Raw genomic sequence first — 17,587 nt, 5'->3', positions numbered from 1 at the left:
TCGGAATGCTAGTTGGCCAAGAAAAGCAGTTGACATCTAATGGCATGCCGGTGGCGTTGTCAGTCTTTATCTAGGAGATTGTCTTATTGGTCACATCCGTGAGAGACAAGTCCAGAAGTATAAGAACCTTTTGTCTTTCTTAGATTGTTTTAATTTGTGGGTTGTCTCTATTCAAAGGTAGTTATTTGGTAGTTATCTTTGGTGGGTGACATTTTGGAGAATGTATGGTAGTTCACACCAGTGATGGTAATGCTGGTCAAGTTTAGCTGCCTTGTTCCAGTACCATCAGGGTCCCTGGGTTCATTTAGTAGGGGTTATCATGTTGCTGCAATTAGTTGTCTTCTCCTCAAGAAAAGCTGCTGTGCGTAGTTGGTGAGAGCTTGATACTCTTCCTTAGTATCCAGTAAGTGGTTTTCTTTGCCTTTTGGTATATAAGTCAGCTTTGTGATAAGCTGGCAGCGGAGATCATCGTAGAGGGGGCACTCGTGCATGAGGTGATCCCAGTCCTCAATTCCTCCACAGGTGCATGTTGGGTCCTCTTCTAGGCCAAAGGTTGTTAGTTTTGCCTTTATTGAACCATGGCCAGTAAGCAAATACGTGGCATACAGGCCTGGAGAAAACCATAATGGTGATTTTGGATAGATTCTGCTAACATCTGGGATGAATCTCCTGGTGATTTCCCCCTTGGTTGAATTTGTCCAGCGGTCCTGCCACACCCGCTGCATGTGTGCTTGAAGTTTCCTCTTCTCAAATTTTTGGTTGTTGGTAAGATTCAGCTCGAATCCCAAGCAGGTCTGAGACACGCCCTTAGAAAGATGATACAACATTCCATTTCTCACCACCTCCAGTCGAGGGGGAGGGCGTGAGTACTCACAGTGCAGCAGGCACAAGAGATGGAGAGCAGGACCGTGCGTTGAGTGGAATCCAGGATTCGTCTGTTTACTGCAGTCGTAGCCTTGCCAAACCAAATTCCGGCTGCATACTTAATCACAGGGATGAAGATAGCCTTGTAATACAACGAGAGGGTTCGCTTGCTGAGACCCCAGTCCCGACGGGATATCCTAGCAACCATGGCAGTATAGTTTCTCACTTTGGTTCTGATGTATTTGAGATGAGCTTGGAAGGAGAGTTTTCTGTCTAGTATTATGCCAAGATATTTCAGTTGCTCTGACAACTTTATGGTCTTGTTTCCAATTTTAATCTGTGGTGGTCTTGTAATACAGAGAGTTCCTTTAAGAAGCAGAGAGTTTGTTTTTGATGGTGATATGGTCAAGCAGTGTGTTTTTGCCCAGTCCTGGAGGATTTGGAGTGCATGGTTTGCCAAGGTTTCAAGCTGGGCCCTGGAATTTGCAGTCACCATCAGGATGAGGTCATCAGCAAAGGCTTGTGAACGAACCTCCCCGAGGTCAAGGCATAGAAATTCGGGGTAATTGTACAGTCAGATATGAAGTTTTCTGAGCAGTGCAGACAGGCTGCAAGAGTAGCTCATGGTGTCTTATCAATGATATATAGCAATTTTGCTAGCAGGGATAAGGAGGTGATTATCCCCTTATATAAGGCAGTGGTCAGGCCACACCTTGAGTACTGCATACAGGTCTGGAGGCCTTGTTTTAAGAAAGATGTTGAGCTGCCGGAATGAGTACAGAGAAGGGCAACAAAATTAGTGAGTGGAACAAATGGTTGCTGTTATGAAGATAGGCTTAAGTTCTGCAAATTGCAGCATCTAGAAATTAGACACTTGTGAGGTGATCTGATTGATGGGTATAAGGCCTTGAATGGTTTGAGCAAGCTCAGTGCTGATGGGATTCTTCCTCTTGCTCAGATTTTGCTCCTGAGAGGGCATACATTCAAATTGAGGAAAGATGGTTGTAGAATAAATGTGCAGAAATTTGCCTTTTGTCAAAGGGTGGTTGGTTGCTTGAATATACTTCGATCTATCACGAAAGTTGACAGCTAAAATAAATGCAAGGCTGAACTAGACAAACGTTTGGAGTGGATGGATGGGGAAGGTGGGAAGGTTTTTTTTTTTTTTTTTTGGCTGATGCTGAATAAACTTGTTTTCTTGCATCATATGGCTCTACTAAATCTAATGCTAATTAGAGGCAAAATTGTTGGATGAACTAACGTTGTTAACCACAACAAATATTCTAAATGGAAAGCATTCAGGGAAATAACCATATTGCTCCGGGGATATGCGCTGGTCATTCCCTGACCTTTCCGCATCCTCCGTATTTGGTGGTCACGGACTCGAACCACTGTCTAATCAAGAAGCGTGTGCTACATATCTGAGAGAATGTCTGTGACAGCCTCAAGGACCAAATATAACTTTGTTATTATATAGTTGGATTTCAGAAAAGCTTTTGATACTGTTGAATATGAAAGATGTGCAACACGTGATATAAAAAATTGAAGAATTGTGTCATTAATTGAAAGTTATTGCTTATGGATAAAGGGGTGATAGAGTGGTAGAAGACAGAGGTTTTAAATTGACACTGCTCTTTGTGGACTAATGTTATTAGTGGATTTCCACATGGTTTGGTGTGGGCCTACTGTTGTTTTGTGTATTTATTAATAATATTGATGAGGGTGTATCAGGCCTAATGTCTAAGTTTGCAGATGATACAAAGATTGGCAGGGTATAACAGTAATGAAGGTATACTGCTGCAACAAGATCCAGAAAAATTAGGCAGATGTGCTGGGAAATGGCAATTGAAGTTTAACATTGACCAAGGTAATGCATATGGGTAACAGTAATCCCAGAGTAATTTATCAACTGTGTGGTACTTCACTCAGGGTAGTAGAAAATTAAAAGGACCTAGAGTAATTGTGCAGTCTGATATGAAATTCTCTGATCAATACAGACAGGCTGCCATGACAGCTCATAGGGCTTTGTCAATGATATTCAAGAATTTTTCTAGCAGGGATAAGGGGTGCTTATCCTATTGTATAAGGCAATGGTCAGGACACATCTTGAGTACGGCTGGCAGGAGGCCTTATTTTAGGAAGAATGCAGAGCTGCTGAAACTGATATAGAAAGGGCAACAAAATTGGTGAGAGGAACAAAGGGGTGCTCTTACCAAGAAAGGCTTCAGTTTTGCAAATTGCATCATCTGGAGATTAGGCACTTGCAAAGTGATTGGGTATTTAAGGCTTTGAATGGCTTGAGCAAACTCAATGCTGATAGAATTCTTCCTCTTGCTCAGACTTTGCTGAAGAGGGAACATAAATTCAAATTGCATTAGCATTAGTAGAGGCACATCATGATGCAAGAAAGAAAGCTTATACAGCATCAGCCAAAAAAAAAAAAAAAAAAAAACCTTTCCATTTTTCCATTTCACTTATCCATTCATTCCAAATGTTTGTTTAGTTCTGCCTTTAATTTATTTAAGCTATCAACTCCACAACAACAGATGGAAGTTTGTTCCAGCAATCAACTACCTGCTGGCTAAAGGCAAACTTCCACACATCTATTCTACAACTGTCTTTCCCCAGTTTGAATCTATGCCCTCTCAGGTTTGTAATCTGAGCAAGAGGAAGAATTCCCTCAGCATTAAGCCTGCTCAATCCATTCAAGGCCTTATACATCTCAATCAGATCACCTCACTGGTGCCTAGTCTCCAGCAGCTGCAATTTGCAGAACTTAAGCCTTTCTTCATAAGAGCGCCCCTTTGTTCTCTTCACCAGTCTTGTTGCCCTTCTCTGTACTCGTTCTAGCAACTCTACATCCTTTATAAAATGAGACTTCCAGATCTGTACGCAGTACTGTATATCATTGACAAGACCCCATGACCTACTCTGGTGCCTGTCTGGACTGCTCAGAAAACTTCATATCTGACTGCACAATTACCCCAAAGTCTCTTTCATTCTCCACTATGCTGAGTGTAACACCACATAGGTGGTACATTTCTCTGGGGTTACTACTGCCCATATGCAGTACTTTGCATTTGTCAATGTTAAACGTCAGTTGCCACTTCTTAGCTCATCTACCCAACTTTTCCAGATCCTGTTGCAGCAGCATACTGTCATTACTGTTATTAACAGCCAACCTTTGTATCAACTGCAAACTTTGACATTAAGCTTGATATACCTTCATCAATATCAATGATAAATATACAAAACAACGAGTCCAACACTGAACCCTGAGGGACACCACTGAAAACATTAGTCCATGTAGCACAGCACCCATTGACCACCACTCTCTGTCTTCTCTCACTGAACCATACTTTTATCCATTGTAACTTGAGAAAGCTACAATGGATAAATTGAGGAAAGATGATTGAAAAATAGATGTGCAGAAGTTTTCCTTTACAACCAGAAATCAAACACATAGCTAACATGTGTTTGATTTCTGGAACAAGCTTCCATCCATTGTTCTGGAAGTGGATAGTTTGAATAAATTCATGGAAGATCTAGTGACAATTATAGAGTTTATAGCTAAAGCTGAGAGTACTGTCTGTAAACTCATTAAATTTTTAGCAAAAGCTTATTTCTCAGTACTCACCTCTGAGAAATGTACTGAAAGGTGAGTACTGGGAAATAAGCTTTTGCTAATAATTCAATGGCCACCTAAGTTTGCAGATGATATAAATGTTTACAGGGTGCTTCATCAATCAAGGCAGACTACTACAAAAAAGAACTAGAAAAATTAGACAAATGGGTTTGATGTGTTATTTGAGTTTTAATACTTATAAATGCATAGAGGCTTGGAGGGGAACAGGCATTCTGTGTGTTATCAGACACTCAATCTAAAACACTGATAGATCCAATATCTTTCTATTACAGAAGATTTAGGAGAAATCCGGTTGTCCTGCCTCCCTAAAATCCACTCATGCACACCTTCTCGATGATAAGCCCTGTTACGTCACTTAGGTGGCAGCGAACGGGTAGAGTGGTTCTCTTCAAGACGCCTGGTCGGCCAGAAGAGGAAAAGACCAAACCCTCAAGCATATGACAGCATAATAAAACAAATGGCCCTCAGTCCCCAGCAGCTTTCACTCCCCCTCTTACAGCAGCGAGAGGATCAGAGTGGAAGCAGAGGGTGCTAAGAATCTCTGGGTACCACCAGGCTGCCATGCACGGAAACTGAACTTCGCCTGTTACAACATAAGATCACTCATCGGTGAAGACAGGATATTAGAGCTGGAAAAGGAATTAGAAAATGTGAATTGGAATATCATCAGTTTGGCTGAAACAAGAAGAAGAAATGAATCACTTATAAGTTTATCAAATGGAAATCTGCTGTACACTAATGGAAACAGTGAAAGGAGTAAAGGAGGAGTGGAGTTTCTGGTCCATAAAGATTTAAAAAACAACATTTTGGAATTCAAAAGTACATCACCAAGGGTGTCAAGACTAATATTCAAGATTTCTAAGAGGTACAAGCTAAAGGTTATAATGATCTATGGACCAACATCGAGCAATGATGATAAAGAGGTTGAAGAAATGTACAATGAAATTCAGTCTTCTAGATAAGCAGAAAACCCACTACACTATTATTATGGGAGACTTCAATGCTAAGGTTTGAAAAAGACAAAACAGCGCAGAAAGGGGAACTATAGGAAATTTTGGAATTGGTGAAAGAAATGAAAGAGGTGAAAGACTTGTGGAATTTGCAGAATTTCAAGGATTGTCAGTAATGAACACTTTTTTCAAGAAAAGGGTGAACAGAAAGTGGACATGGAAGAGTCCAAATGGATTAACAACTAATGAAATCAAATTCATTCTCACTAACAGAAGATACATTGCGAATGATGTTACCATCCTGAATCAGTGCGTAGCACACGCTTCTTGATTAGACCGCGGTTAGAGCGCCCGTAACTACTAAATACAGAGGATGCGGAAAGGTCAGGGAATGACCATCGCATATCCCCGGAGCAATATGGCCTTAGTTGCTAATGCTCCTAAAATCCAAATAACAATAAATAACAACAACTGTCCTGAATAAGGTAAATGTTGGAAGTGATCCTAGAATGGTAAGGTGTACACTTGATGTAGATGTAGGAAAGGAAAGGAAAAAACTGACTCAAGTAAATAATACAAAGGTCTTTGAGATAACAGAAGAGAAGAAAAAGCAGTATGTACTAGAACTTAAGAACAAGTTTGAGCTTCTGCAGACTGCTGAGCACCAAGATATCGACGAGGAATATTACAACTTTCTGAAAGTGATAAAGCCCAAGAAACCTATAGCTAAAAAGAAATCCAAAGAAGAAAAAATCAGTCAAGAAACACTTGTCATGATGAACCGAATATGGCAAATAAAGAGCAAGAAAAACACTGACAGGAAGAAAATTGAGTATATTGAGTTATGCAAAGCCATTAGAAATGACTCAGAGAGGACATAAGAAAATTTAACAAAAGAAAAGGGAAAACAAAGGATTTAAATCAGCAGTCATGAGCAGTAATACAGAAAGACAAATGATACTGAAACTGAAGAGTAGCAATGGTGTACTTATGAATAGCAGAGAAGGCATAATTCAAATAGCAGAAGATACTATAGAGAGTTATACAAGGAGCGAGGGATTGATGCCAGCAGTGGTGAAGATAGATTGCAAAGTAGCAACACATATGACATACCCGATATCCTTTCTGATGAGGTACAACATGCGTTGAAGAAAATGAAAAATCAGAAAGCTATGGGGGAAGATGAAGTTACTGTAGAGTTGTTAAAATTGGGAGGAAGAGACACGACACAAAAACTGGCAAAACTCTTCACAAAATACTTTAGAAAAGGTGTGGCACCTAAGGAGTGGAATAATGCAATCATAGTTTTGCTGCATGAGAAAGGAAATAAATTGGAAATTATAGACCAATTAGCTTGTTATCCCACATCTACAAGTCGTTCACAAGCGTCATTACTAACAGATTACAAAGATTACTTGATGAGAATCAACCAAAAGAGCAAGCTGGCTGTTTAGGATAGGATTCTCAACTATGGATCACCTTCACATAATCTCACAGCTAATGGAGAAGGCAAATGAATATAAAACTCCATTATGCTGGCATTTGTGGATTATGAAAAGGCATTTGACTCCATACAGCATAAGGCAATGTTTCGGGCACTGGAAAGACAAGGCATAGATACCCCATATATTATGATTTCGAAGAAAATATATGAGAATGCTACCTCCTTTATTAGACTAGACAAAGACAGTAATAAATTTAAAATTGAGAAAGGAGTTCAACGAGGAGACACAATGTCTTCGAAATTGTTTGCTGCTGCCCTTGAGGAAGCGTTCAGAAGATTAGACTTGTCGCAGAAAGGAGTCAGTGTGAATGGAGAGTATCTAAACCATTTTCGATTTTCACGATCCCAAAGAATTAGAGGAAACTAGCCACGATCCCAGAGAATTAGAGAAAAATATTAATCAGTTATACAGAGTTAGTAAGGATTTTGGACTAAAGATGAATTTGGCTAAAACAAAAGTAATGATGAACAAGTATGCCACAGAAAGGGACGTAATGATTGAAGGAGCAGTAATTGAAATGGTGGAGTCATATACTTATCTGGGGCAAGTTATTAGCTGTAATAATGATAAATGGATGGAATTTAAGAGAAGAATAAATTTTGGATGGATAGCATTCGAGAAATATAGTCACATACTGAGGAGCAATATCCCACTTTGTCTGAAACGTAAAATAATGAACCTATGTATACTCCCCACCATGACTTATGGAAGTGAAACTTGGGCACTCACCAAAAGAATGGAAGAGAATCTGAGAACTGCACAGCGAAGAATGGAACGATTTATATTGGGAATCAGACTGTTAGATAAGCAGAGAAACACATGGATTAGGCAGTAAACTCAAGTAAAGGACATTCTTATCAAAACTAAAGAACTAAAATGGTCTTGGGCAGGACACATAGCTCAAAGACATGATGATGATAGATGGACTAAGAAAATAACAGAATGGTACCCAAGAGGAGCTGAGAGAAAACCTGGAAGACAACAACGGAGATAGTCAGATGAAATTCAAGAGTTTGTAGATAGTAAATTGATGGCCAATGCACAAAACAGGAGGAACTGTAAAATTGTTGGAGAGGCCTTCATCCTGCAGTGGATTGAAAATGGCTGATGATGATGACTTATAAATGCATGACTACCATCTGGATTGGCGCTTCCGTAGCGAGGTGGGCAGGAGCAGCTGTGCGTGGCACACGCTTTTTGATTAGACTGGGGTTCAAGCCCGTGACCACCAAATACGGAGGATGCGGAAAGGTCAGGGAATGACCACCGCATATCCTCGGAGCAATATGGCCTTAGTTGCCAATGCTCCTAAAAACGAAATAACAAACAACAAACCATCTGGGTGATGAGTTTTTTTCTGTAATGCTGTTATAAACTTGCTTTCTTTCATCATTTGCTGATACTAGAGTAAAATTGTCATAAAACAAATCAGAATTTTAAAATATGTTCACAAAAATATTGTTTAGAAAACTTATTGTTTTTTGGTACCATAATATCCTGTACATATATTTCTATTTGGAAAATTAAATGCACTAGGCATAATCCTTATGGGTTTTGATAATTAACTATATAATATCGGTGTAAATACACCATAGTTAACCCATAGATATGAGCTACGATTGTAGCGTAGAAGGCATTGTTTTAATTGTGTCTCATAATGTGGTTGCCTTTACAACAAGATAGCTACTATTGAATTACTTCAAATAAATAATGCTTCTCTAGTAGAGAAGACTACTGTTATTTATTTTCAGCGGTACCACCACCCAGACGATTGTTTCGAAGCTGTGCGGCTTCATCATCAGTGGGCGGGCAGGTACCCAGGTAATACAACAAGCCATCTCAGTTGGGAAGTTATATCCGCATTATGAGAGATGCCAAAAGGGTGTGGTGGTAACGTATTTGGAAATCTATGGGTTAACTATGGTGTATTTACACCAATATTATATATATTTCTATGGACTGAGCCTGATTGTGGAGTAAGCTAGTTGAGGCAGCCGGCTTTGGGGCATCAAAAAGTAATATATGAAAATAAAAATATACAGAAGTATTCCTCATATTTACTTGACATTTTAACTTTCTTGGTCTCTCCATGTGCATTAGATAAATACATACTTGAATTGCCTTGTTAACAAAAAGTTATTTTTAGAAAATGTAAATGCATAGCATATTGCCACATTGGTGGAGAGTGCAGATGTAAGAAAGGGGGAGGAGAGAAATTCAAGTGTTCCTTGGGCAGGAATATACCTGGGCTGAAGTATGAGCTGGCTCTTAGGTGGAGTATAAGTAAAAACATTCTAGCATCAATTCATTCCACTTAATAGATTTCTATGTGTGATAAAATTGATATTAATCATGTATACAAGTTTTTTTTTAACCCTACTATCTTGATATAATTGCACTCATCCTATGCCATTGTTAGAAAGAAAAGCCTAACAGAAATGGATTCTGTATCATTATTTTTGAAGTAAATTTAAGCTATCAAGTTTATAAGGGTTGGGTTGTATGTGAAACATTTTGGTATAGGTATTAATAATTGCAGTTTTAATCTCTTTGCAAGTATCTGTTTTGTTTTTGTAGGTGGAAGTGTCAATATGCGAAATAGCCTGTCAGGCCAGTCATTGCTCCATGAAGCTGTTGATGGAATTCAGGAACAAGATATCAAAACATTTAGCTTGATTTTACGTATGCTTCTTCAACATGGTTGTCAGCTAAACATTGAATCTTTCACTCCTGGAGATACGCCACTGTATCGAGCTATTCTCATAGAAAAATTTCACTTTGCTGAAGAATTGATTCGAAATGGCAGTGACGCTAATTTAGGTCATGTGTATTCTTGTAATATTGATAATCTCTGCCTTGCAAGAAGAAAAAATAATTTCTTAACAGTGAAATTATTAGTTTATTCTGGATTTCATTTATGGAGGACTCCTTGGTTAGAAATTCTTCCTTCTACATTTCAGCACAGTTACAGTATACAGAGTATTAAAGGTTGGCTAATATATATGAAATGCAATCCAATGAATTTAGTAGATTTATGTCGTATTGTTATTCGACGTAGTCTTAGGGACAGTGTTGTACTAAATGTTCAGAAACTGCATATTCCTCTACAGCTCAAACGATTTCTCCTTTTTGAAGAAACAATAGAAAAAGTAGAATCTCAGGCAGGTAATAACAATCCTCTTAGCTGACAGTGCCCTTATTATTGATATATTATTGTGCCATTAACTTTCTTAGCAACCACATATGTGAAAAAGGTCCACCCCCAATGGCAGTCTTTTACACAACTTATGTGAAATTTGGAATTTTAGATTTAAAGTTTTTATTGTTTTTCTTTTCAGTAATATTCACATGCATGTGTGGTTTATGAATCGGCTTACTTATAATACTTTAGTTACTTAGACTTCTGTCACATTGGAAATAGGCCGAAATGCCTGTGCATTTCTTTGCCATTTACAAAATCTTCATAAAATGCCATATCTATTTTGTTAATGTAATCATAATATATATAATATTCGACAGCAAATGCATGTGGTGATTCTTATATCAGCAAGTATATTTTTGCATTCATGAAGTTGTAATGAAATAATTTTATATTTTATAGATATATAAATATATATTTTTTTTTTTTGATTCTGTTAACATAAGGACTGAGACTTAATTTTGTTTGATGACTTTTAAGTTGCTGTTAAACCTCAAAGGTTTCGTACTCTGTTTTGTTTCATAGACTCAGTCTTAAGAGTTATTTAATGATGGCAGTTCATTAAGTGATCTGGATAACATATTAAACAGAAATAATACTAAAAACAAAAGTTAGAATTAACTGGGGCACACAAAATTCAAATCACAGCCAACACACTTGGATATGAGGTTACCAGGTGTACCACATCCAGCAGTCAGTTAAGTTTTACTTTTTTTTTTACCTGTTACCCCCAGGAACCCTTTTGATTTGTAAATTGCTCAACTAATAAAACATGAAACACTCAAAAATTCTTCACTATGTCCTGTATCACTGTGTTTTGAAGGTGCATTTGCATTATCTCCATCAATTGTAATTATTATACAGTATCAGTGATTCAGTATCCAGGAATTCCTTGATAAATATGTGAGCAAACCTGCTCTATGATCAGTTATTCTCTTGGTGTTTAATTAAACCAGGGTTTTGCCAATCTTTAAAGCCATCATTGGCTAAAGCGCAACTTGAATGTGAAAAAACAGTTGTGTACAAAACAGTAGACAATCCAGTTGATGGAGATTATACTAGCCACTCTAGACTATATTTTTCACCATTAATTTTTGTGGAGTGAAGAGTCCTTGGGAGCAATACCTTTTTGATTTTTAAATATCTGTTTTGATTTTTCAAATGAATCCTTCCAGTGTTTTAAGTCAGCAGGTCCTTTTTGAACCCAAAATGAGATATCATCCTTAGTTAAAGTACTCCATAGACCCACATCATTGTATTTTGTATAGATGTTTTGTTGATTCTTTTCTGTATCATAGTCTGAAATATCAGGATCAGATGTAGTTGCCTTAAAAATATTTCAATAGTTTAGGAATAGTTTCTGTTTTAGTCTGCAATAAAATTAATAGTCTGCATTTGTGCTTGAAATATCTGTAGGAATAATTGGTATTGATACATCAGATTCATTCCTCCTCCTCCTCCTCAGATGAATCTTTGTTTATTTGTGTTACTTTAAAGTGCGATTTTGGGTAAACTAGATAAATGAGCCTGTAATAACTTCTTATTCTTCCTATTTTGTGATATCTGCTTGCAAAACTTCTCTTCCTTTTTAATCCTAAGAAAAATTAATTTCAGATAAGTAAAAAATGTAAAAACTAAAATTTTGAAATTTTAGTAGATAATTATTCCCTATTGCTTTCATTACAATATTGCAAATGACATTATGTGAGTTCATTATTTATTTAGATTATTTTATTGTTATATATTTAGATTATTAAATTTGTTATTTTATTATTGTCAATATATTATTTTTATCTGTAAATTATGTTACATAAAATGTTTCTAACTCACCTTACAATTTAAATAAAGATTTATAATATTAATTAATATTATTGTAATAATATGTATATTATTTTTAAACTGTTCTTAAAGTCTTGCTCACTTTAACAAGATCATACATTCATAAAACACTGAAAGCAATCTGTCTGACAAAAGATTAGCTACCCAGTTTTGCCCCACTTTTCCCTATAGCAGTGCTATAGTCGTAAAATAACAGAGGTATACTCAATGAATGTTAAAAAAAAGCAGAGAGTATACTGTGTATATCAGGCTTATTAATCGAATTTGCTTTGGTCGCATACAATAAAACAAGTGATTTTTCAACATGATATTCTGTATTTTGGTAATCAGCATATGTAAATCTTCTGATAGTCAATGAAATTAAATTTTTACCACATCACTTGGCAATTAATATTGAACTATACAACATTGTCGGCATGTCCAGTAATGTTTGTTATACTTTCTGTTGAACAACAGAGAAGTGGTAAAAGTTGCCACTTTCCCAGTACAAAGATATTCTGTCTTTCAACTGCACAGCACACTGTGTCCAATTTTAGGGAATAACACAACCAAATCTGTTCATTTTAAGACCTGATTTCTTTATTGTTTTGTAATACCTTTCTGAGAATGACCTGTTGCTGTGATTTTTTGGGAACGGGCCATTAGGTCTACAAGGTCTATGATGTAAAATAAATCTATTCATATCTGTTGTTATTATGTCTGGATAATTAGCAATGTCATTTGGATATTGTTCACTAACTAAATTTTATAATAGTTGTAGTTCATTGGTGTTCATTTAATTTTTTACATCTATATCTGTAGTTTGTGCTGTAAAAGATGATGTTGATGCTGTTATATCCATTGGTGTAGTAATAGAAGAGTTCACCTAAAAAGAAATTATAAGGCAACAGACGAATTAGTAAAAATTTTCTTATATGTGGTGCTATAGCATTACATATTATTCAAGTACATTTTGTTCTGTGCAGTTTGAAATCCATACATTTACATTTTTTTCTGTGCAGTTTGAAATCCATATATTCCCTCTGCCTGAAATGATCAACACAATGCATAGCTATGAAAAATGTAATGTTATTTTCTGCCTTTGCACCTTCTGTATCACCAATTTTGTTGAATGGCAATACTATACGATGCTGTAAACTAAAGGTCTCTTCGGCTTTCTCATACTTTGTTTGTATTAAGATGTGTGATGCCTTTTTTTCAAATATCATTTAACTGTCAACATGCATTTACAAAAACATTTTAAATAATGACCATTTAATTTGCAGAGCCAGTTCTTATATTTAGCATATTTGAGCCATTGATCACAAAAGTGTTGAATATATTTTTTTCTCATTTTCACAAAGGGGAAAAATTTACACACTACAGTTTAATATGAAAATCACAAGCGGAAAAAAATAAAAAGTTACCTTCTCAAAGTAATTGAATCAACACAAACAAAAAAGGACAAGTTTTCGTTAACACTCTGTTAAACCTATTCAGAACAGCGGTTTGCATGCAGAAACGATTTAAGTTACTGCATCTGTGTTTTGGGCAAGATACTCCAGTAATTCAAAAAGTGAACCAGGATAAAGCGACCCTCTATATTAGAAAAGTTAGACTGCAGAAAGTGGAATTTCTAAGAAAGGAAGTTGAAGAGTTCTGAGTGATTGGCAGAAATTCATATTATAATATCTTTCTCTGATCTGTAAGTGATCCAGTTACGAATTTGAAAGTGTCTGCAATTCTGCCCAGACACGATAGGAGGGAGTATATGATGAGAGCCTTGTCGATCAATTCGGCCCTGGAAAGATTGTGCAAGGCTCAAGGGGTAGAATTTTTTTCAGCCTGGACTGTACTTGTTAACAGGAGAGATTGCTTCTACAGGGATGGGATACACTTAAATAGAAAGGGTGCAAGAATATTTGCTGATGCTATCGAGGCAGTGTTAGGTGGGTCGGAAAACTGCTAGCTTGGGGGGAGACAAAGACCAATAGATTGACAGTAGCCACTGGCAGAGGTGAAAGAGATTCTTGCACTGCTTCTATTAGAATGAGCAGAAGCCTGAAAAACAAGATGCATGATATTTCAGAGACTGCTGGGAGCCATTGCGGTACAAGTAAACACATGGGTTGTGTTAGGGTAGCTAAGAATAGAAACAGGTGCAGGTATACTTGCGTGTACACCAGTGCTAGGAGTTTAGTAAATAAATTTGATGAATTTGAGGTATTGCTCAAAACATCAAAGGCAGATATTGTTGGGATATCAGAGACGTGATGTCACACAGATATAACGGATGCAGAACTGGAATTTGGGGAGTACAACGTCTACAGAAAGGATAGACAGGATAGGAAGGGGGGAGGGGTTATGCTATTAGTTAAGAAACACATAAAAACCAACGAAGTGAAACCAGTCGACATCGCTGGACAGTGCAGTGTTGAGTCAGTTTGGTGTGACATAAGCATTGGGAGATCAAAATTGAGAGTAGGAGTGTGCTATAGGCCTAATGACTCTGATGAGTATAATAAGAAACTGTACAGGGAAATAGAGTGGGCCAGTAAATCAGAGAGTCTTAAAATGGGAGATTTTAATTTCCCAGATATTGACTGGAATTTGGGGGCTGGTCACTCACACACTAGCAGGGCTTTTGTGGATTTATTGGATGATTGTTTTCTACATCAGCATGTCCGGGAGGCAACTAGAGGGAGTAATACTCTTGATTTGATTATCAGCAGTGATTCTTTATGCATTAAGAATCTGCAGATAAATGAACCACTAGATGGCAGTGATCACAGTGTGCTGAAGTAGGATTTACTCAAAGAGGTAACTACCATTAGGGGTAAAGGGAAGGGTTATTGCTTCCATAAAGGTGACTACGATGGACTGAGACAGTATTTAAATTCTATACAGTGGGACCAACTGATGATGTTACCAACAGCAAATTCAAAATGGGAAGCATTCAAAGAACTTATCTTGGAAGCTACTAGGCTTTACATACCAACTAAGAAATATTGTTCACTGTTTAGGCCAAAATGGATGTCAGATGAACTAATGAGGCATTTGGCAGAGAAGAAAAATGCATGGGATACTTACAAATTAACACATGACACAGAAGCTTATGATAGATTCAAGTTGATATGCAACCAAGTTACAAAGGAGGTTAGGCAGGCAAAGGCAGATTACGAGAAATCCTAGGCAAGGGATGCAAAGAAAAACAGCAAAGAGTTCTTTACTTATGTAAACTCTAGAAGGAAGGGGATGAATCAGATTGGTCCAGTTGATATTGATGGGTCAACTGTTGATGATCCTGCTCAGGTAGCTAACAAACTAAATGAATATTTTGCATCGACATTCACACATGAGGAGTTATTCAGCGAGGGGAATGCCAGAGGTGTATTCAACTCTAGCAGTAAGCTACAGAATCTTGAAATAACTGGGAGTAAAGTGGAGGAGAAACTGTTGAAGATAAACACAAGAAAGGCACCCGGGGTGGATGGGATCTATCCAGTTATATTAAAGGAGGCAGCAAAGGAAGTAAGCAAACCCTTAGCCATGATTATGAGAGCTTCCTTGGACTCAGGGGAGGTACCCATAGACTGGAAAATGTGCAAATGTGACCCCAATTCACAAAGGAGGATCAAAGGCTGACACAAGTAATTATAGACCTGTGAGCTTAACTTCTGTTCCACGAAAATTAATGGAGGCACTGGTTAAAGAAGCACTGCAGGATCATGTAGACAAGACTTCATTTATAGCTCGGACACAACATGGTTTTGTTAAGGGGAAGTCTTGCCTGACCAATTTGATTGGATACTATGATGCAGTCACAAAAGAACTGGATGCAGGGAATAGCTTTGATATTATATACTTGGATCTTAGAAAGGCTTTTGATACTGTTGCACATGGAAGACTGCTACAAAAATTGGAGCAGTGTGACATTGGAGGCAAATTGCTGCTATGGATAAAGGGGTGGTTGAGGGGGAGAAGACAGAGAGTGGTAATCAATGGACACTGCTCATCGTGGACTAATGTTATTAGTGGAGTCCCTCAGGGCTCAGTGTTGGGTCCATTATTGTTTTCTGTATTTATAATGATATTGATGATGGTATATCAAGCTTAATATCCAAGTTTGCAGACGATACAAAGTTGGCAGGGTTGTCAAGGACACTACTTACACTATGCTGCTGCAACAGGATCTGGAAAGGTTGAGCAGATGGGCTGAGAGGTGGCAAATGAAGTTTAACATTGACAAATGTAAAGTACTACACATGGGAAACAGCAACCCCAGAGCAACGTATCAACTCTGTGGTACTACACTGACAGTGGTAGAGAATGAAAGGGACTTGGGGGTGGTTGTGCAGGCAGATATGAAGTTCTCTGAGCAGTGCAGACGGGCTGCAAGAGTAGCTCATGGAGTATTGTCAATGATATACAGGAATTTTTCCAGCAGGGATAAGGAGGTGATTATTTCCTTGTATAAGGCAATGGTCAGGCCACACCTAGAGTACTGTATACAAGTCTGGAGGCCTCATTTCAAGAAGGATGTAGAGCTGCTGGAACGAGTACAGAGAAGGGCAACAAGATTAGTGAATGGAACAAAGGCTTAAGTTTTGCAAATTACAGTGTCTGGAGACTAGGCACCAGCGAGGTGATCTGATAGAGGTGTATAAAGTCTTGAATGGTTTGAGCATGCTCAATGCTGATGGGATTCTTCCTCTAGCTCAGAATAATCACCTGAGAGGGCATAAATTCAAATTGAGGAAAGACAGATGTAGGATAGACGTGCGGAAATTTGCCTTTAGCCAGCAGGTGGTTGGTTGGTGGAACAGACTTCCATCCCTTGTAGTGCAGGTTGATAGCCTAAATAAGTTTAAGGCTCAGCTGGACAGGTATTTTGAACGAACAGAGGGGTGAAGTTGAAGTGGGTTTTTTTTTTTTTTTTTGGCTGATGCTACATAAGCTTGCTTTCTTGCATCAAATGCCTCTACTAATGCTAATGCTAAATTTCAATAAAAAATGTTACTGGCATCAAAATAATAAAATTACGAATCATTCTGTCAAATTGTAACAAAATGCAAAGAATAGTTAAAAAAAATAAAATAAAATGAAAAATATATAAATCTACAGCATTGAGTAACATATTATTATCAAAACTGGATAGCGTTTGCAATTGCTGACGTAATGGATCATTCATAATTTGAGAATGGTCCATCATGTAAACTAATGAAAACTGGAATAATAAATTTACTTACGTCTTCAGCCTTTCTATCACAAGTTATAAAGGAATGTTGGTAATGGGTAAATTTGTTTCGTCCTCTGAGAAACTTGTAGAATCAGTACACTTGAAAATTTAGAATCACAGAATAGTAGATGATGCCAGATAACAACTGTAGAACTTTCTTTCTCTGCCAATAAAGCAAATGAAAATCTCTGTGATTGGCGGAATTTTTTTGTTTCGTTTCCCAAATTCAAGTAATATTACAACAAATTTTCACACCACAAATGAAAACAGAACAGATCCATATAAAAGAGTTATAAAATGTATTATTCATCTCCACCGACCAAACCTGTTTCCTGTTGGCTGTATAGAAACAAAACAATAGACAAG

The 17,587-nt window shown here is 37.4% G+C and overlaps 1 protein-coding gene across 1 annotated transcript in view; it reads left to right on the top strand.

Annotated features, from left to right (window-relative positions):
- The window catches only part of LOC150091108 (uncharacterized), a 233,263-nt gene extending 222,794 nt beyond the window's left edge, over positions 1–10,469 (top strand). Inside the window, exon 8 of the mRNA XM_090381926.1 lies at positions 9,543–10,469. Within this exon, the coding sequence (XP_090238052.1) occupies positions 9,543–10,153 (611 nt within the window). The 3' untranslated portion in view covers positions 10,154–10,469. The remainder of the gene's footprint in view (positions 1–9,542) is intronic.
- The last annotated feature ends 7,118 nt before the right edge of the window (positions 10,470–17,587 follow it).

The sequence above is a fragment of the Mastigoproctus giganteus genome, chromosome 1, assembly GCF_048544385.1.
Source record: "Mastigoproctus giganteus isolate SK-2022 chromosome 1, ASM4854438v1, whole genome shotgun sequence".
Taxonomy (NCBI): domain Eukaryota; kingdom Metazoa; phylum Arthropoda; class Arachnida; order Uropygi; family Thelyphonidae; genus Mastigoproctus; species Mastigoproctus giganteus.
This window is presented reverse-complemented; position numbering and strand designations above follow the sequence as displayed.